General features: G+C 68.1%; 3 protein-coding genes across 5 annotated transcripts; 2 read left to right on the top strand and 1 right to left on the bottom strand.

Moving 5' to 3' along the window:
* The first annotated feature begins 2,552 nt into the window (after nucleotides 1-2,552).
* LOC121167565 (ceramide-1-phosphate transfer protein-like) lies at nucleotides 2,553-5,323 on the top strand. Of its 2 annotated transcripts, XM_040997041.1 has the most exons (3): nucleotides 2,553-2,734; nucleotides 3,443-3,576; nucleotides 3,972-5,323. In XM_040997041.1, the coding sequence occupies exons 2-3, from the start codon at nucleotides 3,455-3,457 to the stop codon at nucleotides 4,492-4,494; spliced, it is 645 nt and encodes a 214-aa protein (XP_040852975.1). In that variant the 5' UTR covers nucleotides 2,553-2,734; nucleotides 3,443-3,454; the 3' UTR covers nucleotides 4,495-5,323. The 2 variants fall into 2 exon arrangements, with proteins under 2 accessions (XP_040852975.1, XP_040852974.1); XM_040997040.1 differs by lacking the exon at nucleotides 2,553-2,734 and having other exon boundaries at nucleotides 3,350-3,576.
* Nucleotides 5,324-6,182: 859 nt separating this feature from the next.
* On the top strand, nucleotides 6,183-9,452 carry LOC121167564 (taste receptor type 1 member 3-like). The gene is made up of 6 exons (XM_040997039.1): nucleotides 6,183-6,373; nucleotides 6,461-6,761; nucleotides 7,030-7,836; nucleotides 8,024-8,227; nucleotides 8,307-8,427; nucleotides 8,515-9,452. The coding sequence occupies exons 1-6, from the start codon at nucleotides 6,183-6,185 to the stop codon at nucleotides 9,450-9,452; spliced, it is 2,562 nt and encodes an 853-aa protein (XP_040852973.1).
* Nucleotides 9,453-9,998: 546 nt separating this feature from the next.
* On the bottom strand, nucleotides 9,999-19,643 carry LOC121167567 (segment polarity protein dishevelled homolog DVL-1). 2 transcript variants are annotated; one of them, XM_040997045.1, is made up of 15 exons: nucleotides 19,440-19,643; nucleotides 16,090-16,159; nucleotides 15,862-15,983; nucleotides 15,660-15,757; nucleotides 15,328-15,463; nucleotides 15,092-15,185; nucleotides 14,169-14,238; nucleotides 13,961-14,100; nucleotides 13,717-13,793; nucleotides 13,565-13,632; nucleotides 13,350-13,427; nucleotides 13,026-13,157; nucleotides 12,794-12,961; nucleotides 12,472-12,672; nucleotides 9,999-10,867 (listed from the first exon to the last, which is right to left on the bottom strand). In XM_040997045.1, exons 1-15 carry the CDS (start codon nucleotides 19,607-19,609, stop codon nucleotides 10,494-10,496), a joined length of 1,998 nt encoding a protein of 665 aa, XP_040852979.1. In that variant the 5' UTR covers nucleotides 19,610-19,643; the 3' UTR covers nucleotides 9,999-10,493. The 2 variants fall into 2 exon arrangements, with proteins under 2 accessions (XP_040852979.1, XP_040852978.1); XM_040997044.1 differs by having other exon boundaries at nucleotides 13,275-13,427.
* Between the last annotated feature and the right edge of the window lie 344 nt (nucleotides 19,644-19,987).

Consider the following 19,987-nt stretch of genomic DNA (forward strand, 5'->3'; position numbering starts at 1 on the left):
ACCGTGTAGACCACGGACTCTGAGCCCACTTTGATCTGGAACATGGCTGCTCCCAGCACGTGGCCAGCGTAGTAGGCCTTGATCTCCAGCTCGTCATCCACCTGGGCACAGGAGAGGGGGCTGTGAGCTTCTGTTTCTGCACAGACCCCAGCTTTGCCTCAGAGCAGGTAGCCCTGAGAAGCCGGGGCTCCCGCTCCACTCGGGCCTAGGCAGCCGCAACCCCGGCCTTCTGTGACGTGTACCTGGGGGCAGCTACAGCTCAGCATCGAGGCCCAGCCTCCAGCCCTGGCTGCTGCGGCCTTCTAAGCAGTGAACTCACCAACAAGATCCCACTTGCTCTGAGCACCCCCCCACCGAGTTCTTAGACATGGAGTCCGGGCACCACAGTGGTGGGCAGCAGCCACGAGGAGGCCACGGGCAGGGTGCACAGGTATTGGGTTTCATTGGATCAAAGGCCAGACAGGCCCTCAGTGCCACCCAGGGACCACAGGCCAGGCCCCAGACCAGCAAACAACAGTTTGCACGTGGTTGCACGTCACACACCACGGCCCAAACGCCCACTAAACTGAGGTCTCCCGCGGCTCCCCATGGGCTCAGATACACAAAGGTGACCCTGGACCCTTGGGCCTGTGCAGAGCCAGGGACACACAGCCAACACCCCAGGCTGAAACCGAACTGGGCCAGGACCCAGTGCATGCCCCACAGCCCCATGGGCCAGGACCTGGACGGTCTGGTGCAGGTGGACGGCCACCACCTTCTTCATGCAGTCCTTGATCATCTGAGAGGTGAAGAAGTTGGCCTCGCCCTTCTTGTCCACAGCGATCTTGCGGTAGTCCTCCAGCAGGATGGGGCAGATGGCCTGGGTGGGGTGGGTCATATAGATGGGCCCGTCATAGCCGACCATCTCACTAAAGTAGGGCAGCGCTCCGCAGTGATCCAGGTGGAAGTGGCTGGGGTGTGACACGGGACCCGGGTCAACCCTGCGCCCTTCCTGTCCGACCCCCGCCAGGGTGGGGACAGAAAGAACTGCAGAGAGAGCCCACCTTGCAGAACAGCCCACCAGGGTTGCCACCTGCTAGGGCGAGGTGGAGTAGGGACAAGGGGAAGGCCAGGCAGCTGGGCGCGGCCTGTGGCCCCTGGCCAGGAGGAACCCCAAACCAGAGGGACTGCAGGGAAGGCAGGGGCCTCCAGTGGGGAGTCCCAGAGCCAGCAGTGAGGGGACGGGGAAGCAATGAGGGAGACGGAGGTGAGGGGGATGGTGACACAGGGAGGTGATGGGGTGATGAGGGCAGGAAGAGGAAGGTTATTCCCCGCTAAGGGACACCAGTACCAGGCTGCCTCATGCAGTTTGCTGGGAGGCCAGGGGAGAGTGGTCACTGGGGACAGGCCCTGGCGCAGAGGCTCCACGCAGTAGCTATCCAGATGCCCTTCCTCCTGTTACGGCACCTGGGGCAGCAGTGGACGCCCCCGGCTTGGGACACTGCCGCCACCAGGGAACCCTGGAAGGAGCTGCTGGCTGCTGGCCTGCGTCGGGACCAGGCCTGGCCAGGGTTGCCACACAGATGGGCAGAAGAAATACCTGTCTCCCTCTGTCTTTCCCTCTTCCTCTCTCTGTCTCCCAGTCTCTCTCTCTCTCTTCCTGTCTCTCTCCCTGTCTCTTCCTCTCTCTGTCTTTTTCCCTCTCTCTGCTCCTCTCTCTGTCCTGCTCTCTTGCTCTGCCGTGCAACAAGGAGGACACCCCCCAGAGTCCCCGGCGCCCTGGGGTGACCCCTCAGCACCCACCTGATGATGACGCAGTCCAAGAAGTCCGTCAGTCGGCCGTTCTGCGTGATGTAGGAGAAGTCGGGAAAGCGCCGCTGCGGGGACACGGACACGGGCGGTGGGCACGGGCGGGCGGCGGGGTCCAGGGCCCAGCACCCCGCCCGTCAGCAGGGCCCCCCAGCGCGGCGCTCACGTCGTCGTTGAAACCCATGTGCATCCCGCAGTCCAGCATCACGTTCTTGCCCCCGATGGACACCAGGATGCAGCTGCGGCCCACGTCCTGGCCGGCTCCTGCTCGGGGAGAGCGCGGGTGAGGGCCGCGGCTGCACGGCGGCCCCACCTGGCCTGCTGCGGACTGCCGTCCTGCCCCGCACCCGGGCCGCCCGCTTACCCAAGGGGGTGACCCTGATCTCGGGCATGGCTCCCGCGCCGCGGCCTCACGCGCCCGGGACCGGCGAGGGGCGGGGCCACGGCGACCCTGCCGCCTCGCACTGCGCAAGTGCTGCGGGCCTCTCTCGGGTCCCGTCGCAGGAAACGTGCGCCGGAGGGGGCGGGGCTCCGGGTCCGGGCGCAGCAGAGAGGGGGCCAGCTCATTGGACGGTCGGCTGCCAATCGCACCGGGGGCGGTGCTCCGGGGCGGAACGGAGAGGACAGGATCAGGTGATTGGGCGACATGTTGCCAATCGCGCCGGCGGGGCGAGGCTCCGAGTCTGGACGCAGCAGAGAGGGGACCATCTCATTGGACGGTCGACTGCCAATCGCGCCGGCGGGGCGGGGCTCCGGGTCCGGGGGCGGAGCGGAGAGGGGCCGGGTGAGCAGCTCCGGCCCATGGCGTCGGCGGCGGCGACTCAACCGAACGCCGGGCTGTGGCCGAAGACGCCCGCCGCTCACGTCAGCCTCAAGCTCAGCGCCGCCCGCGCCTCTAGCCCGCCCCGTCCCCTAGCTGAAGCGGACACTTCCCGGAGCAGCCCCGGTAAGCCTGGCGGGGTCGTCCCCTGCGCGGACCCCCGCCCCGCCCGGGCCGAGCCGTCCGGCGCCTCGGCCTGAGCAGCTGAGCTCCCCGCTCGGACCGCCCGGGGCCAGGCGCTTGGCCCAAGAGGCGGGCGCGATGTGAGCGGGGTGGACAGGCCCAGGGTGGGGTGCAGCCGGGCCTGCTGCATGCGAGCCGGAGACGCAAGGCCGGGCAGCGGCGGGCGACATGCAGGCCGAGGGGCTGCACCGGGGAGGCCCCTCCTGCCCCTCAGGACTTGCTACCTGCTGCCCAGGGGCGGTCCAGGTCGGGGCTGCCCAGGACGGCTAAGACACCAGGGCCGAGGGCACAGCCGGGCAGGGGGCACAGCCGGGCAGCGGGCACAGCCGGGCAGGGGGCACAGCCGGACAGGGGGCACAGCCGGACAGGGGGCACAGCCGGGCAGGGGCACAGCCGGGCCGAGGGCACAGCCAGGCCGAGGGCACGGCCGGACAGGGGCACAGCCAGGCAGGGGGCACAGCCGGACAGCGGGCACAGCGGGACAGAGGGCACAGCTGGGCAGCGGGCACAGCTGGACAGGGGGCACAGCCGGGCCAAGGGCACAGCTGGACAGAGGGCACAGCCGGGCCAAGGGCACAGCCGGACAGGGGGCACAGCCGGGAGGCCCCGGGAACAGGTGATGAGCTGCGTCCTGCTCACCCTGTGCCTCAGAGCGGTCTGAACATGGAGGAGCCCGGGGTTGACTTCAACCTGAAGATGGTGCTGGTCAGTTTCAAGCAGTGTCTCAATGAGAAGGAGGAAGTGCTGCTGGACCACTACCTCGACAGCTGGAAGGGGCTGGTCAGGTGCGTGCTGCTGCCCTGGGCGGCCTTGCAGCCAAAGCCCAGCCCAGAGGGTCACCTCTTGGGGAGGGGAGTCACTGGCCCCGCCCACAGCGCTGCCTGCCCCGCCCACATAGCCAGGCGCTCCGCCCACGGCGCTGCCGGCCCCACCCACAGATCTGTCCACGCCCACATGGTCAGGCGCTCCGCCCACGGCGCTGCTGGTCCCGCCCACATAGCTAGGTGTTCCGCCCACAGTGCTGCTGGCCCGCCCAAATGGCCAGGCGCTCCGCCCACGGCGCTGCCGGCCCCGCCCACAGATCTGTCCACGCCCACATGGTCAGGCGCTCCGCCCACGGCGCTGCTGGCCCCACCCACATAGCCAGGTGCTCCGCCCACAGCGCTGCTGTCCCCTGCAGGTTTCTGAATAGCCTGGGTGCCGTCTTCTCCTTCATCTCCAAGGACGTAGTCTCCAAGCTGCACATCATGGAGCGGCTGCGGTCTGGCCCCCAGGGAGAGCAGTACGCCAGCCTACAGTCCATGATGGCTTACGAGACGGGGAACCAGCTGGTGGACGTGGACAGGCGCTCCCGCCACCCTGATTCGGGCTGCCGCACGGTGCTGCGGCTACACCGTGCCCTGCGCTGGCTGCAGCTCTTCCTGGAAGGCCTGCGCACCAGCGCTGAGGATGCCCGCCCCTCAGTGCTCTGCACCGACTCCTACAATGCCTCTCTGGCCGCCTACCACCCTTGGATTGTGCGTCGGGCTGTCACTGTGGCCTTCTGCACGCTGCCCACGCGCAAAGCCTTCTTGGAGGCCATGAATGTGGGAACCCCTGAACAGGCTGTGGAGATGCTGGGCGAAGCCCTGCCCTACATCGAGCAGGTGTACGAGGTCTCCCAGAAGCTCTACGCCCAGCACTCCCTGCTGAACCTGCCTTAAGCCCAGGGGCTCCCAGTTCCCACACCCATGGGGAGCTGGACCCACAAGCCTTCAACGGAGTTTTCTGGGTCCCTAAGAGGGTGTCTGCCACAGCCTCCATGAGCCAAGCTTCCAGGAACAGAGGAGATGGGCAGCTGGTTGCCCACGCTGTGTGTCAGCGAGGCCTGTGAGCTGCCCAAGGATGGTGCCTGCTGGCTGTCGAACAGCTGGAGGCCCCAGGCCTGGCCTACCTATGTGTGTCCTTTCTGGGCTGCCCCTCCAGTCTTGACAGCTGACCTGGCTTGGCCTAGCCAGGGTGGAGCACCTGGCTATGTGGGCAGGGCCAGCAGTGCTCTGGGTGGAACACCTGGCTATGTGGGTGGGGCCAGCAGTGCTGTGGGTGGAGCATCTGGCTTCACACCCTCTCACCTTGTCAGCCAACCTCATACTCAGAATTCGAGTGGCCCCTGTGGACCCCTTCCCTGGAGGTCCTAGGAACGCCTTGGGACAACTTGACCGGCCCCTGAGCAACATCTACTCCCAGGGGACATGCTAGCTTTGGCTGCAGACTCTAGGCAGCTGCCATTGGCATGCACAGCAGGGCCCCAGAGCCTGGACCTCCCCCTGTTCCAGTTGCCCAGCTCTGGGGCATGGCAGCCGTGGCAGTGAAACAGGGCCCCTGCCTGACCTAGTTCCACCATCCGCTGCTGCTCCAGGCTGCAGACAAACCTCTGGGACTCCACTCATAGGACAGCAGACCCACCCAGGCGAGCACCTGGGGCACGGGGCTCCTGGGAGCCAACATGTGTAGCACATTGCGACATCAATAAAGCACGTTCATGGGACCAGGTGTGGCATCCGAAACAGGAGTCTGGGAGTAGGCCAGGTGCTCAACAAGGCTGGGAGGGACACAATCAACTGAGCTGAGGCTGAGGGGTGGGGCAGGGGGAGGGCTGGGTCCCAATGACTTTCTGCTACTTCACAGGCAGGGAGACAGGTGCAAGGGCTCGCCCAGGATTCACAACCCATCCAGGTGGGGCCAGTGATGTGCTTTGGCGGTGGTCTGGGCACAGACTCCCAGGTCCCCCATGTGGTTTCCACAAAGGTGGCTAAAGGGCCGATGGGCCTGGGGTAAAGCTGTGTTGACACACATGGGTTCCCCACAGGGCCTGGGCTTGGCAGCCCCAGGGCTCCCAGAGCTGGGACGAGAGTCAAGCAGAGGCACGGGGCAGCCCCTACCGTGCAGGCACAGCCTTGCTGCTGATTTGTTTAGGCATTTCCTCCGTGTTTGCATGTCCCCCTTCCTGGCCAGCTCTGTCCCCAGAGGGAGCTGGGGGTGCAGGCTGGGGTCAGGCCCCTAGACCCTTCAGAGGCCACACGCTCCTGACCGGGCCCCACTTCTACCTCACCCCAGGCAGGCGCCACCTGCGGCTACAGAGGGCAGGTCCCAGGGCCTCAGGGCCTCGGTCTGACTGGTTTCTCCTCTTGGCTGGCCGGCTGCATGGGGGTGGGGGTGCTGAGGGGGCAGGGGCAGGGAAGCAGGTCCAGGGCCACCCGAAGCCCTGGCGGGCCTAGTGGAGGCACCTGGGGACTGTCCAGTAAGGACAGCAAGGGTTTTGCTAAACAAATCTAGGGCCCTCCCCCAGACTGGCCACACCTGAGGCCCTGGCACACCCAGCACTCGCACATCTGCCAGCACTGCAGCTGCCATGCCCGGCCGGGCTCTCCTGGGCCTCGGCCTCGTGGTACTTCTGGGCCCGAGGACAGGGGCCCCACTGTGCCTCTCCCGGCAGCTCAAGATGCACGGGGACTACATCCTAGGCGGGCTCTTCCCACTGGGCTTGCCTGAAGAGGCCAGCCTGGGCAGCCGAACCCGGCCCTACAGCACCACATGTTCCAGGTCAGGCGGCGGGAGCGGCCCGCAGGGCTGGGGGCGGTCAGGGCCACAGTGGCAGCCAACAACCTCCCCCTCCCCACATGGCCGCAGGTTCTCGCCCCTCGGCCTGGCCCTGGCCCTGGCCCTGCAGATGGCCGTGGAGGAGGTCAACAACAGGTCAGACCTGCTTCCCGGGCCGCGCCTGGGCTATGACCTGTTTGACACATGCTCGGACCCCATGGCCACCATGAAGCCCAGCCTCATGTTCCTGGCTGAGGCTGGCAGCCAGGACATCGCTGCCTACTGCGACTACTCCCAGTACCAGCCCCGCGTGCTGGCCGTCATCGGGCCCCACTCGTCCGAGCTGGCTCTCATCACCGGCAAGTTCTTCAGCTTCTTCCTCATGCCCCAGGTGGGCCCCTGCTGCCCACCGGCCTGGCCCAGCACCCCCCACTGCCCACCGGCCTGGCCCAGCCCAGAACACCCCGCTGCCCCCTGGCCCGGCCTTCCCCTGGCTGCCTGCTGACCCAGGACGCCCCTGCTGCCAGCACAACTACCCCCCCATAGCTCCCTCCCTACCCCACCACACACACGAGGCACCCTCCCCACTGCCCGCTGGCCTGGCCTGCTCCCCGCCCCCTCCCAACACACAGATGTGTCCAGCGTGCCCTGCCCCTCAGGTCAGCTTTGGTGCCAGCATGGAGCAGCTGAGCAACCGTGACACTTTCCAGTCCTTCTTCCGCACGGTGCCCAGCGACCGTGTGCAGCTGGCGGCCACCGTGGAGCTGCTGCTGGAGCTGGGCTGGAACTGGGTGGCTGCCGTGGGCAGCGACGATGAATATGGCCGGCAGGGCCTGAACATCTTCTCGAACTTGGCCAGCAGCAAGAACGTGTGCATCGCGCATGAGGGCCTGGCGCCGCTGTCCTCTGCTGACAGCCTGCGGCAGGAGCAGCTCAAGGACCTGCTGCGCCAGGTGAACCGCAGCAGCGTGCAGGTGGTGGTGGTCTTTGCCTCGGCGCAGGCTGCCCAGGCCCTCTTCCGCCACTGCATCTACTCCAAACTCCTGCCAAAGGTGTGGGTGGCCAGTGAGGCCTGGCTGACCTCAGACCTGGTCATGACACTGCCAGGCATGGCTCAGATGGGCACGGTGCTGGGCTTCCTGCAGCGGGGGGCCCCACTGCACCAGTTCCCTGGGTATGTGCAGACCCGCCTGGCCCTGGCTGCCAACCCCACCTTCTGCACCTCGCTGGACACGGAGCAGCCAGGTCTGGAGGAGCACGCGGTGGGGCCGCGCTGCCCGCACTGTGACCGCCTCTCCCCGCAGAATCTGTCCGCCTGGCTACTGCAGAACTTGGCAGCTGGGCAGCTGCACCACCAGATCTTCGCCACCTACGCCGCAGTGCACAGCGTAGCCCAGGCCCTGCACCACACGCTGCGCTGCAATGCGTCTGGGTGCCCGGCGCGGGAGCGCGTGCGGCCCTGGCAGGTGAGAGTGGCGTGGCGGTGGGACCCACTGCGCCTGTGCGGCCCGCGATGGGGGGTGGGGGAACCTGCCCTACCCCGCCCATGCCCCGCCCCTCCCGCCTAGGCCCCGCCCCCGCCTCCCAGGCTCCGCCCCGCATCTGGCCCCGCCCGCCTAGGCCCCGTCTCCACTCGCGGCCACGTCCCCACAGCTCCTGCAGCACATGTCCAACTTGAGCTTCCGAGCAGCCGAGCTGGGCCTGCACTTCGACGCTTCGGGCAGCGTGAGCATGCAGTACGACCTGAAGCTGTGGCTGTGGCGGGGCCCCAGGCCCGAGTTCCACACTGTGGGCACTTTCGATGGGCGGCTCTCCCTAAACCGCGCCCAGATGAGCTGGCACACGCCTGACAACCGGGTGAGGGCGGCCTGGGAGCCCCAAGGGGTCAGGGTGGCGCCCGGGCACCGTGCAGGGCCTGAACTGGCCACGTTGGCAGGTACCCGAGTCCCAGTGCTCCCGGCAGTGCCGAGAGGGTCAGGTGCGCCGGGTCAAGGGCTTCCACTCCTGCTGCTATGACTGTGCTGACTGCAAGGCTGGCACCTACCGGCACAACCCAGGTGAGCTGGTAGCCCTGGGACGACCCCGAGGCCAGGCCAAGGGCCCCGGTGGCACTGCTCAGCACCCTCTTTCCTCCCTCCCCGCAGACGATCCCACGTGCACCCCGTGCGCCCATGACCACTGGTCCCCAGACCGCAGCACGCGCTGCTACCCACGCAGGCCCAGGTTTCTGGCGTGGGGAGAGCCCGCACTGCTGCTACTGCTGCTGCTGATGGGCCTGGCGCTGGGCCTGGCGCTGGGCGCCCTCAGGCTCTTCCTCTACCACCGGCGCAGCCCTCTGGTCCAAGCGTCTGGAGGGCAGCTGGCCTGCTTCGGCCTGGCCTGCCTGGCCCTGCTCTGCCTCACAGTCCTGCTGTTCCCTGGCTGGCCCCAGCCCGCCAGCTGCCTGGCCCAACAGCCTCTTGCGCACCTGCTGCTCGCCGGCTGTCTCAGCTCCCTCTTGCTGCAGGCAGCCGACACCTTCGTGGAGTCAGAGCTGCCACCTGCCTGGGCCACCCAGCTGCGGGCCTTCCTGCGGGGGCCCCGGGCCTGGCTGGCCGTGCTGCTGGCCGTCCTGGTGGAGGCGGCCATGTGCACTTGGTACCTGGTGGCCTTCCCCCCCGAGGTGGTGATGGACTGGCAGGTGCTGCCCACGGAGGTTCTGGTGCACTGCCGCCTGCGTTCCTGGGCCGGCCTCGCGCTGCTGCACGCTCCCAACGCCGCCCTGGCCTTCCTCTGCTTCCTGGGCACCTTCCTGGTGCAGAGCCAGCCCGGCCGCTACAACCGCGCCCGCGGCCTCACCTTCGCCATGCTGGCCTACTTTATCACCTGGGTCTCCTATGTGCCCCTCCTGGCCAACGTGCAGGTGGCCTACCAGCCCGCTGTACAGATGGGTGCCATCCTGGTGTGTGCCCTGGGCATCCTGGCTGCCTTCCACCTGCCCAAGTGCTACCTGCTCCTGTGGCAGCCGGACCTCAACACCCCAGAGTTCTTCCTGGGAGAGGCCACTGGGGCTGCGCAAGGCGGCCCAGGGACAAACGGGTGACCCTGAGGCAGGAGCCCCTCTACCCCAGCAGCAGCCCCACTGCCCCTGTGACCCTCCAGCTCGAAAATCTGACCTCATGCTGCCCCCAGGCTCCGCCCGTGACCCCATAGCAACCCCCACAGGCTCTGCTGTGACCCCATGCTGCTTCTGACGACCCCACAGCGACCTCTCAGGTTCTGCCTCTGTCCTTGCCGAATGCACTGGGCATGACAGGGCCAGGCCTTACAAGTAGAAGGTGCAACTGGACAGCCCTCATGGGGCCACATCAGCCCCAGCCTGCCCAGCACCCTGTCCAGCCAGCAGGAAGGGGAGGGTGGTGGGCGAGTACTTGTGGCAGAGGTCAGCTTGTCCTCCTGCCCCAGCCCAAGCAGGCCAAATGGAGCTACTCCTGCCAGCAGCCCTGTGGATAGAGCCCTGTGCGTCAGCACCAAGGCCAGCGGCAACTGGGACCCCGGAGCCAGCACCTCGGACAGAACACCAGGCACCAGGACCCCACAGCTGCTGACAGCACTGGGACAGAGAAGGAACACAGCCACAGTCAGTCCATAAAATTAAAGGCCTTTAGTGTTTAAAATAGCATTTACCCAGCAACAGCTCCGTGGGAACTGCCGGCTACCCAGGTGCAAACTGAGGCGGGGTAGGGCACAGACCACATTCCTGCAGCAGCCCCAGGCCCCACAGCCCCACACCGCCTCCGAGGGGAGAGCAGGAGCAGGCAGCTGGCCGGGCCATCCCCAGAGTACACGGGCTGGCAATAAATAAATAAATTAGGGCCCCTCTGGGCGGCCACTGGGCACTGGGATTTCATCTGGCTGCCAAGGTCACCCACTCAGTCTGGGGAGGGGTTCTGCAGGACAGCAGGGGCCACAGGGAGGCTGGGGTGGGGAGGGAGGGTGGCTCAGGGTCCCAGAGGCTCACGCTGAGCAGGGAAGATGGGACCCCCTGAGCAGAGCACCCAGCACCTCACCCTGTGCCTGATCCCATGGGCCCCCCAAGCTGGAACCCCACAGGCCGGCCATGTGCAGGCAAGGACGGTTCCCATCACATGATGTCCACGAAGAACTCACAGGGGTTCCCCATGGCCTTCTGGAAAGACTGGCGGCTGCCTGTCAGCTCTGGAGGCACAGCAGCCAGCTCACGCACAGGTGGCGCCCCAGGCGGCCCCCCAGCCATGGGGTGGGCCATGGTCAGAGGGTGTGGCGAGGGCAGCCCTGGGGCGGTGCTGGGGGCCTGGATGCCTGGGCTGCTGGTGCGGCTGAGCTGGCTCACCGGGCGCTCTCGCCAGCTGCTGCTGCTCACGGCACTGGGGGCCACAGGGTCCGACTCACTCCCGCTGCCCCCAGCTCCGGACGCCCGGCGCTCCTCTCGGCCAGGGGCCCGACGGCTGCTCTGGGTGGACCCGCCACTTCTGCTGCCTGCAGGGAGATGGAACGGAGACCCACGCTGGTCAGCGGCAGGCCAGCCATTGCCAGGGGCTGCCACTGACCCCTTACCAGGATGGGGCGGGAGGGCCAGCCATGCACACAAGGGCTTGGATGAAGGGCAGAAGCAGGCTTATGGGGACTCCACACCTCACCCACTCCTGAACTTGGCCCCACTGGCCGTCCTGGCTGACTTGACCCACGGCCCTGGCCAGCAGTTTGGGCCCAGCCCTCATCCTGGGCTCCTCAAACGTGGTGGGGACATGTGGGACATGCCGGGAGGGACGCCAGGAAGGACCTGGGCTTACCGGTCCCGAGGGTCCACTCCGCTAGTCCTTCAGTCTAAGGGTTGCTCAGCAAAAGCAAGGATAGCACGGGTCACGCTCGGGAGGGCAGGGTGGGTGGGTCACACATGGGGGAGAGGGTGGACGGGTCACACACGAGGGCATGGACATGTCACACATGGGGGCATGGACGGGTCACACATGGGGACATGGACGGATCACACATGGGGGTGTGGACGGGTCACACATGGGGGCGGGGTGGACGGGTCACACATGGGGCGGGGTGGATGGGTCACACATGGGGGTGGACGGGTCACACATGGGGGGGTGGACGGGTCACACATGGGGGTGTGGACGGGTCACACATGGGGGAGAGGGCGGACGGGTCACACATGGGGGAGAGGGCGGACGGGTCACACATGGGAGGCGTGACGGGTCATGCATGGGGGGGCATGGAAGGGTCACACATGTGCAGACAGGTCACATATGGGGAGGGGTGGATGGGTCACGCACCACAGGGGTGGTGGCAGACGGGTCAGGCACAGGGAAAGGCAGGGGGCAGCCGCAGGTCCTCCTCCAAGCCAGCCTACCCAACCCCCTTGCGTTCAACCTTGGGCTGGGCAGGTCTTAGACAGGTCAGCCCAGGCCCACAGCCATCTCATCCGGCTTGTCCTCAGACTCCTCCAACCCACAACACTGTCCACCACCCCTGGCTGGGTCCCTCACCAGCTGCTGCATCTCCTACTGGCTTGCTGCACATCCCCACGGCCACCTGCACCCCCACGGCCACCTGCACCCCCATGGCTGTCTGCACCCCCACAGCTGGCCGCCTGCACCCCCATGGCTGTCTGCACCCCCACAGCTGGCTGCCTGCACCCCCATGGCTGTCTGCACCCCCCCACCACAGCTGGCCGCCTGCACCCCCATGGCTGTCTGCACCCCCACAGCTGGCCGCCTGCACCCCCATGGCTGTCTGCACCCCCACAGCTGGCCGCCTGCACCCCCATGGCTGTCTGCACCCCTTAGCCACATGCACCTCTGACTGTTACCCCCGGGCCTTCTCAGTGCCCCTGGAGACAGGGTTGCTGTGTGACCTCCCACCAGGCCGTAGGAGCCACAAATGGAGACTGACCTCACCGCCTTGGGCCCAGATGGTCACTCTCACACTCCCCCTGCCCACTTTCGCCATACCAGGGACCAGGCACAAACAGACACCTCACAGGTGCCCCCCTCCCACCGTGCAGGAGCACGAGGGGCGGCAGCGGTGGGAGCGGCAGAGCTGGGGGGGCCGCTGGGGTGGGCCTGCCGTCTCACCGTCACTCTGCTGGCTGCCAGCAGTGCCGCAGCTGAAGCCAGGGTCCTGGTAGGCGGGCGGGAAGCAGGGCGGGGGGCCAGGGTACGCATAGGGGTAACCCTGGCCCAAGGACCAGGGGGCCGCGGGGGGTGGTGGCGGAGCTGGGGCCTCCTGGTCTGGAGCTCCGCTGGGGCCGCTGCCAAGACTCAGGGCTGCAAGATCTGAGGAGAATGGGAGTGCATGAGCCAGGGAAGGAGGGGGCTGCCGGGCTCTGGCGGTGGGGGCTCCTGACCCCTGGGGCGGGGGCTGCCGGGCCCTCGGGTCCCTCCACAGCCCACTCACTGCCGCTCAGGTCCCCGAAGACGTAGTAGCACTGCTCGGAGAAGGTGACCTTGTTGACCGTGTGCCGCAGGAAGCCGCGCCGCAGCAGGCCGCCGGCGTACTTGCGCGCCTCACGCCGCTCCTTGAAGCCCTCGACGTGCGCGTAGAGCCAGTCCACCACGTCCGCCCCTGGCGCACCGCGAGTCAGCCCGGGACGCCGCCGGCCCGCCCCCCGCCGCCCCCCGCCACTCACCGATGACGGCGTCGGCGATGGTGATCTTGAGCCACATGCGGTCGCGGATCTCCAGCCCCGAGTCCGGCAGCTGCATGAGGCGCACCACGGCGCCCATGTCGCTCTTGACCGTCAGCGGCGCCTCCGGCAGCTCTGTGGGTGACCCCGCTCAGCCCGGGCTGGCCCCTGGGAGTCGTGCACCCCTCCGGAAGCAGGCGGGCACACGCGGCACCCGGTGCGCACTCGGGAGGGCGTGGGCACACCACTTACGTGGAGCACCGGGCACCGAGCTGGTCAGTGAGGAGGAGCTGCTGCGGGTGACTGCGCTGGAGCAGGGGCTGGCACCATAGCGGGGCAGGGCTCCAGTCAGCGCTGCCGTGTGTGACAGCCAGGCGGCGGGGTCGATGGGCCGCACAGGGTCCGCTGGCAGATGCCAGGGAATAGGGACAGTGAGTGGACAGAGGGACAGCAGGACACGCAGCCGGGTCGGGGACAGAGGAGGGACGGCAGGACACGCAGCCGGGTCGGGGATGCCCACCCCTGCCTGGTGGACTACTCACCCCTGGGGATGGTGAAATAGCTGCGAGGCGTGGGGTCCCAACACTTGGCCACTGTGAGGCTGATGGGCCTGTGGGGCCAGCACGTTACAAGAGCAGCCCTTGGGCCAAGCTCCCCACCATCCACCCCAACGCCCCTCAGAGTGCTCCCTCACCCCGTCTGGGACACGATTTCACGCAGCACCCGCACTGCGTCGTCATTACTCATGTTCTCAAAGTTCACGTCATTCACCTGTGAGGGGTAAGGGTGAGGGTCAGCAGGGTGAGGGTCAGGGTCAGCAGGGTCAGCAGAGTGAAGGTCAGGGTTAAGGTCAGCAGGGCTAGGGTCAGGGCTAGGGTTAGCAGGGTGAGCGGCTGGGAGGCGGGTAGGGTCAAGGACAGTGGTGGTCCCAGGCCCACCTGCAGCAGCATGTCCCCCGGCTCGATGCGGCCGTCTGCGGCCACCGCGCCCCCCTTCATGATGGAGCCGATGTAGATGCCGCCGTCCCCGCGGTCGTTGCTCTGGCCCACGATGCTGATGCCCAGGAAGTGGTGCCGCTCTGCGGGAGGGGCGGTCAGCGGGGCTCCGCGGGCCCCCGGCCATTCCCCCCCGCCCGCGGGGCCTCACCCATGTTGAGCGTCACCGTGACGATGTTGAGCGACATGGTGGAGTCCGTGATGCTGCTGAAGGAGGAGGCCTGCGGAGGGCCCGGGTAAGGAGCAGGCTCTGCACCCCGACTCTGGGTCATGCACACCCCACGGCCAGGCACGCCGGCCATGCCCCGCCGCCCCGCCCCTGGACAGGCCCCGCCCCTGACACTCCCGCCAGCCCCGTACCCTAGACAGGATACGCCCCGCCCACGCCCTGCCGCCCCGCCCCGTGCCCTGGACAGGCCACGCCCAGGGTATGCTTCTCCTGTGACCGCACCACCGTCATGCCCCCTGCAGAGGCCCTGCCCCTCTCTGCCCACAGCCATGCCCCTGGACAGGCCCCTCCCATGGCTCACCCGCCCCAAAGCCAGGCCACGCCCCGTTTCGCCCATAGCCACGCCCCATACTTGCCTCACCCTCTTCCCACACAGCCACACCCCTGTATAGGCCCCTCCCTGTTCCACCACAGCCACGCCCTGTGGCTCGCCCCACCCACAACCACGCTCCTTGGCTCACCCGCCCCCTCCCCACCCACTGTTTCACCCCTTGGAAGGCTCCGCCCCTTTCCACCCACAGCCACGCCCCTGTGGCTCACCCCACCCATCTCCACCCACAGCCCCGCCCCTGGACATGCCCCGCCCCTCTCTCAGCCCACAGCCCCGCCCACGGACAGGCCCCGCCCCTCTTAGCTGAAAGCCCCACCCCTGGACTGGCCCCGCCCCTCTCAGCCCACAGCCCCGCCCATGGACAGGCCCCGCCCCTCTCAGCCCACAGCCCCGCCCATGGACAGGCCCCGCCCCTCTCAGCCCACAGCCCCGCCCATGGACAGGCCCCGCCCCTCTCAGCCCACAGCCCCGCCCATGGACAGGCCCCGCCCCCGTGGCACGACCCGCCACCCACTCGGTCCGTCTGGCGCAAGCGCTGTTTCCGCCGCCTGCGCTTGTGTTTCCGGATGAGCCTGGACGCCGTGCTCTGCTCGGTGGAGCTGCTCAGCCTGCAAGAAAGGCAGCGGTCAGCAGGCAGGGCCCCGACGCCGAGGACCCCCAGCCACCCTGGCGCCGCGCTGGGCTTGCACAGGCAGGGCCCCACAGGATGCCTGCACCTGCACCCCACGTGCCCCTGTGCGCCCTCCGCACCGGCTCGTGTTGTCCTCCTCCGAGTCCACGAAGCTGCTGGACTCGAGCTCGCTGCTCAGCGCTGCGGACGCGCTGTCCGGGGGCAGCCCCAGCTCCCGCCGCCGCTCGCTCCTGGGGTGTCCATTAGCCCGTGAGACTGCAGGAGAGCAGGAAGGGAGCTTGCTGTGGGCACTACAAGGGAGCAGGACACCTCCCACGTCATGGTGGGGAGAGGGCCCTTGGCCCGCTCAGGGACAACCCTCCCACCCCACCCGGGCCAGCTGGGTAGCGGCCAGTGGATCCCAGGGAAGGTGGGGTCCAGGGTCCAGAGCTGGGTGAAGGCGGCCTGGTACCATCCTCGCGGTTCCGGCGCCGGGCTCGCTCCCGCCGGTGGCTGACCACAGACTCTGTCTCACTGTCCATGCCATCACGGCTGCTGGCCGCATTGGGGCTGTGCCGGTGAGAAGGGTGGCATGGGGCAGCCGAGCTCTACTCCTCTGCCCCAGGCAGCTGTCCCCACGCCCCGCCGGCCAACCCAGTGCAGCAGGGCCTTACTGGAAGGAGGGCGGCCGGGAGTCCCCAATGCCACCTGTCCGCTCCAGTGGCGGTGGCAGCTCCGTGTGGCAGTCAGTGCCCTGGGACCCCGCATCAGAGTGGGCGCCCTCAGCCAGGACCAGCTGTGGAAGGAGAGAGAGGGCTGGGGGCGCCCCTGCCTCCAGGCCACCGCAGCAGGGCGCCGGGTGCACAGCCACCCCAGGCTGCCTCGTGGAGCTCCTGACTCACCCAAGAGACCACACGGCCATTAAAGCAGGGCAGCCTGGCGTTGTCGTCCGAGATCTCCTCCTTGACCACCCTGGGGGCAGGTGCATCTGTGAGGCTGTGGCAGCCACCCTGAGCCAGGGACGGTGGCTGGACAGTCCAGGGCTCAGCTCTAGCCCTGAGCAGCAGGACCGGGGGGACCACGTGGTGAAGGGCTCCCTGGCTGTGATCTCAGACGCACCCATGAGCGCAGCCAAGGCTCCATTCCTGGCCGGTCTCCAGCCATGACCCCTTCCTGATCTGCTTGGGCCCCAGGGTACAGGGGCTGTGCCCCTGACAGGCACCTGACCCCCAGCTCTCATTTCCCTCACCTCAAATCCACCATTTCCAAAGCAGCTCACCTGCCCTCGCCCCAGCGCCCTGCCTCACCCCTGCCCAGGCTTCTGTTGTGTGCCCAGGGACAGTCCTCGGGGCCGTCTGCACCTTCTTCCCCAGGGCAGCCTGTGGGGCAGGCTGCAGCCAGTGACAGGGCCTGCTGGGCAGCGCTGCACACCAGCCAGCACAGGAACTGTGGCCTCCACACAGAGCAGCCCCCTGGCTCTTGGGTAACCCTGACCCCCTGCCACCCAAGCCCCGCAAGGGCAGCTGGCACACAGCCTGCAGGGCCCTGGGGACAGCAGGTGGCCGCAGCTGTGCGCCTGACCAGAGGCTGGGGGCTGGGGCCTGAGGAGGGGGCAGCAAGGGCACATCTCACGGGGAGCAGCTGGCAGGACCATCCACATGTTCCCTGCTCTGGGCCTCCAGGAGCCAGTCAGCAGCGCAGGCAGGGTGAGGCCTGCAGCAGGGAGCGGGGGCCATCCTAGCCCAGCCCCTGGCACCCCACCCTGCCAGGGCCGCGGCATTTTCCACACCCAGACTTGGACCCAGTGGAGAAAGGGGAGCTGGGGCTGGGCCTGGACGTGCACCTGGCAGGAAGCAGACTCGTGGCCTGCTGGGCTGGATGCCAGCTGCAGCGCCAGCCCTGCCGGCTGCTCCAGGCCCACAGGCCCCAGGACGCTGCCCTCAGCCAGTCCCGGGCAGAGCAGGCAGTGGCAGGTCACCAGGAGAGCTGGCCCCAGTCTGGCACTGGGGGCAAAGCCCAGCTCCCTCCCACCCCACTGCTGGAAGGGGGACAGCGCCCCAGCGCTCCCATGCAGCCAACCCAATGGCCCTCCAAGGCAGGCCAAAGCCGCAAGGTGGGCACCCTAAGGGCAGCCAGGCTTGGCTCCCAGTCCCCTCCTCCACCAAGGTGAACCTTGGAGAGCTTAGCTGACCTGACAGGGAAGCCTGGGACCCAACTCCAGGTCTGAGCCTGGGAGACTGCGGCTGGAGGCCAGCTGAGGCCATCCCACAGGGGGCCCTGCGGGTGGGGTGTGGAGGCCCACCAACAGCTCAACAGCTGCCACCCGCGTACAGTGCCCAGGCCCCCACCTCTCTCACTCACCCTTGGGTAGACGTGGCCCCCAGTAGGGCCTCCGATGCCTCGCCTCCCAGACTGAGGCCTCCGAAAGCCTCAGTCTCAGGGGGTGCGTGCTGCCCCTGCCCATCCCAGCGCTGAGGTGGGACAGTGGCCACTGGGTGCGGGACACTGCCCCTTGTCAACAGCCGACCCCTGCCCCAGGCCAGAGAGTGAGAGGGCCCCACAGCAGGTACTTGGGGGTCACCCCACAAGCACCTGCACCTTCACAAGGTTCCTGGGGAGCTCCTGCTTGGCTGTGGCCCCACCCGAGGCAGAGCTCCTGGGGAGCTCCTGCTTGGCTGTGGCCCCACCCGAGGCAGAGTAGGCTTTGCAGCCCTGCCAGGCACTCCTTGCCCAGTTCTTGCACTGAGGTCCTGCGCTGCCCAGCAGGCACTGTCCACTGGCTGCAGCCTGCCCCACAGGTCTCTGAGCACCCACTCTCAGGCCCAGGCTGGGGACTGTGGCAGGAGTTGGGGGATCTGCTGGGACCCTAGGAACAGCAGGACAGCTGTGTGGGCAGCCAGCCTTGCCCCTTGCCCCAGCTCTCTCCTGTCCTCACGCCCATGGGGAAGCCTCAGGCACTCGCAGCAGGAGACCCGGGACCCGAGGCCAGGGCAGCCATGACGTACCGGCAAGCAGCTTTTGGACACTTCTCCCCTTGCACAAGGGACGTGGGTCCCAGTCTGGGGCAGACAGCCCTGGCTGCAACCTCAGGCCCCCTCCTTGCTGGGGGCCAGCTGAGGTCCTGAGCGGGCAGAAAGTCGGGGAACCCAGGGCTGGGTTCACAGTGGGCGTGGAGACCAGAGGCCCAAGTTGCCAGGCTGTGGTTTCTTATGCCCAGTCGAGCCCAGGGTCCCTTCCACACCAGCCACACTCGCTGGGCACCCGATGTGGACATTCAGCCCCGCTCTCCCTCACCCTGGCACAGGAGGGCTGGTTGAGGCCCGGGCAGCACTGCAGGAAGGGGACGGGGAGGAGCCATGCCAGGGGCCCCTCCCAGGCTCCAAGGCTCCCAGACCAGCAGCGGAGGCCGAGGAGGAAGCAGGGGCCCCTGGTCCCAGAGCTGGCTGTGCCCAGGGTCCCCAGGTCTGTACGCTTGCATCCTCCTGCTGCTTTCAGGGCATGCCAGGGCACCACAGCGTGCCCATGGGATTGGGGCCCCACAGTGGACATCCACCAGGTGTCTGGGCATGGTCCTCGTCACTGGCTGGGCCTATGAGGGAGGCCACAGCAGGGCCCTGTGCCCAAGCCCAGGCAGTCCCACCCCAGAGAGGTCAGGAGGCTGTGTGGCCCACAGGAAAGACCCCTGGACAGACCTGGCATAGCACCAAGAGTCCCATGGACTAGACACCCTGGGGCTGCCCAGGGTCCACCCTAACCACAGAACCTAGGAGGCGGGCCCAATGTCAAGTGCAAGACCCAGCCACACACACAAGGACATGGCCCCCACCCCCAGGCGCCGCTGAGCTGGGGACTCGAGTTACCCAGGGCTGTGCCAGGTCAGGCCTCCAGGGGACAGCCAACCCCACAGCTCCCTGTCCCAGAAGCCCCACTCGGCACTCGCAGACAGCCAGGAGAGGCCTGGAGTGATGACTCCCAGCGCGGAGGCCCGCAGGCCAGGCACTGCAGGGCAGCGGCGGGCAGAGTCCACCGTCCCCGTGACCCTTGACCTCTGTCCTGTCAGGAACAGGGGCCGGCACCTGACAACTTCAGCAGACGCTGGCGGCGGCCTGGGACCCCTGCCCCGCCCCCTGCCCCGGCTCCCCCACCCCTTGGAGAAACGACACAGCCGAGCCGGGCAGGGACGGCGCCGACAGGTGGGTGGGCGCGCCGCCCCGCCCCGGCCCCACCCCGCGCGGCCCCGCGGTCCACTGACCCGAAGTCCTGGTCCATGGACTTGAAGAAGAATTTGTAGGCGTGAGCGGGCCGGTTGCTCAGCACGCTCTTGAAGTCGGCCAGCGTGACGCGCTCGGGCGCCACGGGCAGCTTGACCAAGTACGGCGTCTCCTCCTCGTCCATGTGGTAGATGATCTTGGTCTCCGCCATGGCGCGGCCACCGCGGCGGCGCTCAGGGCCCGGCCCGGGGCTCGGACGCGGGGCGCGCTCCTCGCCCGCCGGCCTGCGCCCCGCCCGCCCGGCCCGCGGCCTCGCTCCCGCGCGCGCCCCGCCTGCCGCCCGCGCCCGCCCATCCGCCCCGGCCGGGAGCGCGCCCGCCGCCCCCGCGGGCACCCGGGCCTGAGCGCGCGGCCGGCGGGGGCGCCCGAGAGCGGCCGGTGACGTCGCGACGGCCCGCGGGGGGCGGGCGGGGCTGCGCACGCGCGCCCGGGGCCTGCGCCCTCCCCGGCTGGCTGGCTGGCTGGCTGTCAGGGGCGCACCCCGGATCCCTCGGGCGCGCGGGTCTAGGGGCCTGCGCCCTCCCCGGCT

Source organism: Ochotona curzoniae, unplaced genomic scaffold (assembly GCF_017591425.1).
Source record: "Ochotona curzoniae isolate NIBS_2020 unplaced genomic scaffold, NIBS_Ocur_1.0 patch390, whole genome shotgun sequence".
NCBI classification, from domain to species: domain Eukaryota; kingdom Metazoa; phylum Chordata; class Mammalia; order Lagomorpha; family Ochotonidae; genus Ochotona; species Ochotona curzoniae.

What these genes read in the sequence shown, in the direction of transcription:
- LOC121167565 (XM_040997041.1), top strand. Translation starts at nt 3,455, where the DNA reads ATGGAGGAGCCCGGGGTTGACTTCAACCTGAAGATGGTGCTGGTCAGT. An exon ending in AGCTGGAAGGGGCTGGTCAG is followed by an intron (nt 3,577 to 3,971) that starts GTGCGTGCTGCT and finishes TGTCCCCTGCAG; the next exon opens with GTTTCTGAATAGCCTGGGTG.
- LOC121167564 (XM_040997039.1), top strand. Translation starts at nt 6,183, where the DNA reads ATGCCCGGCCGGGCTCTCCTGGGCCTCGGCCTCGTGGTACTTCTGGGC. An exon ending in TACAGCACCACATGTTCCAG is followed by an intron (nt 6,374 to 6,460) that starts GTCAGGCGGCGG and finishes ACATGGCCGCAG; the next exon opens with GTTCTCGCCCCTCGGCCTGG. An exon ending in CACCTACCGGCACAACCCAG is followed by an intron (nt 8,428 to 8,514) that starts GTGAGCTGGTAG and finishes CCCTCCCCGCAG; the next exon opens with ACGATCCCACGTGCACCCCG.
- LOC121167567 (XM_040997044.1), bottom strand. Translation starts at nt 19,609, where the DNA reads ATGGCGGAGACCAAGATCATCTACCACATGGACGAGGAGGAGACGCCG. An exon ending in TCCCGGCCGCCCTCCTTCCA is followed by an intron (nt 15,758 to 15,861) that starts GTAAGGCCCTGC and finishes TCACCGGCACAG; the next exon opens with CCCCAATGCGGCCAGCAGCC. An exon ending in GAAATCGTGTCCCAGACGGG is followed by an intron (nt 13,633 to 13,716) that starts GTGAGGGAGCAC and finishes CTGGCCCCACAG; the next exon opens with GCCCATCAGCCTCACAGTGG.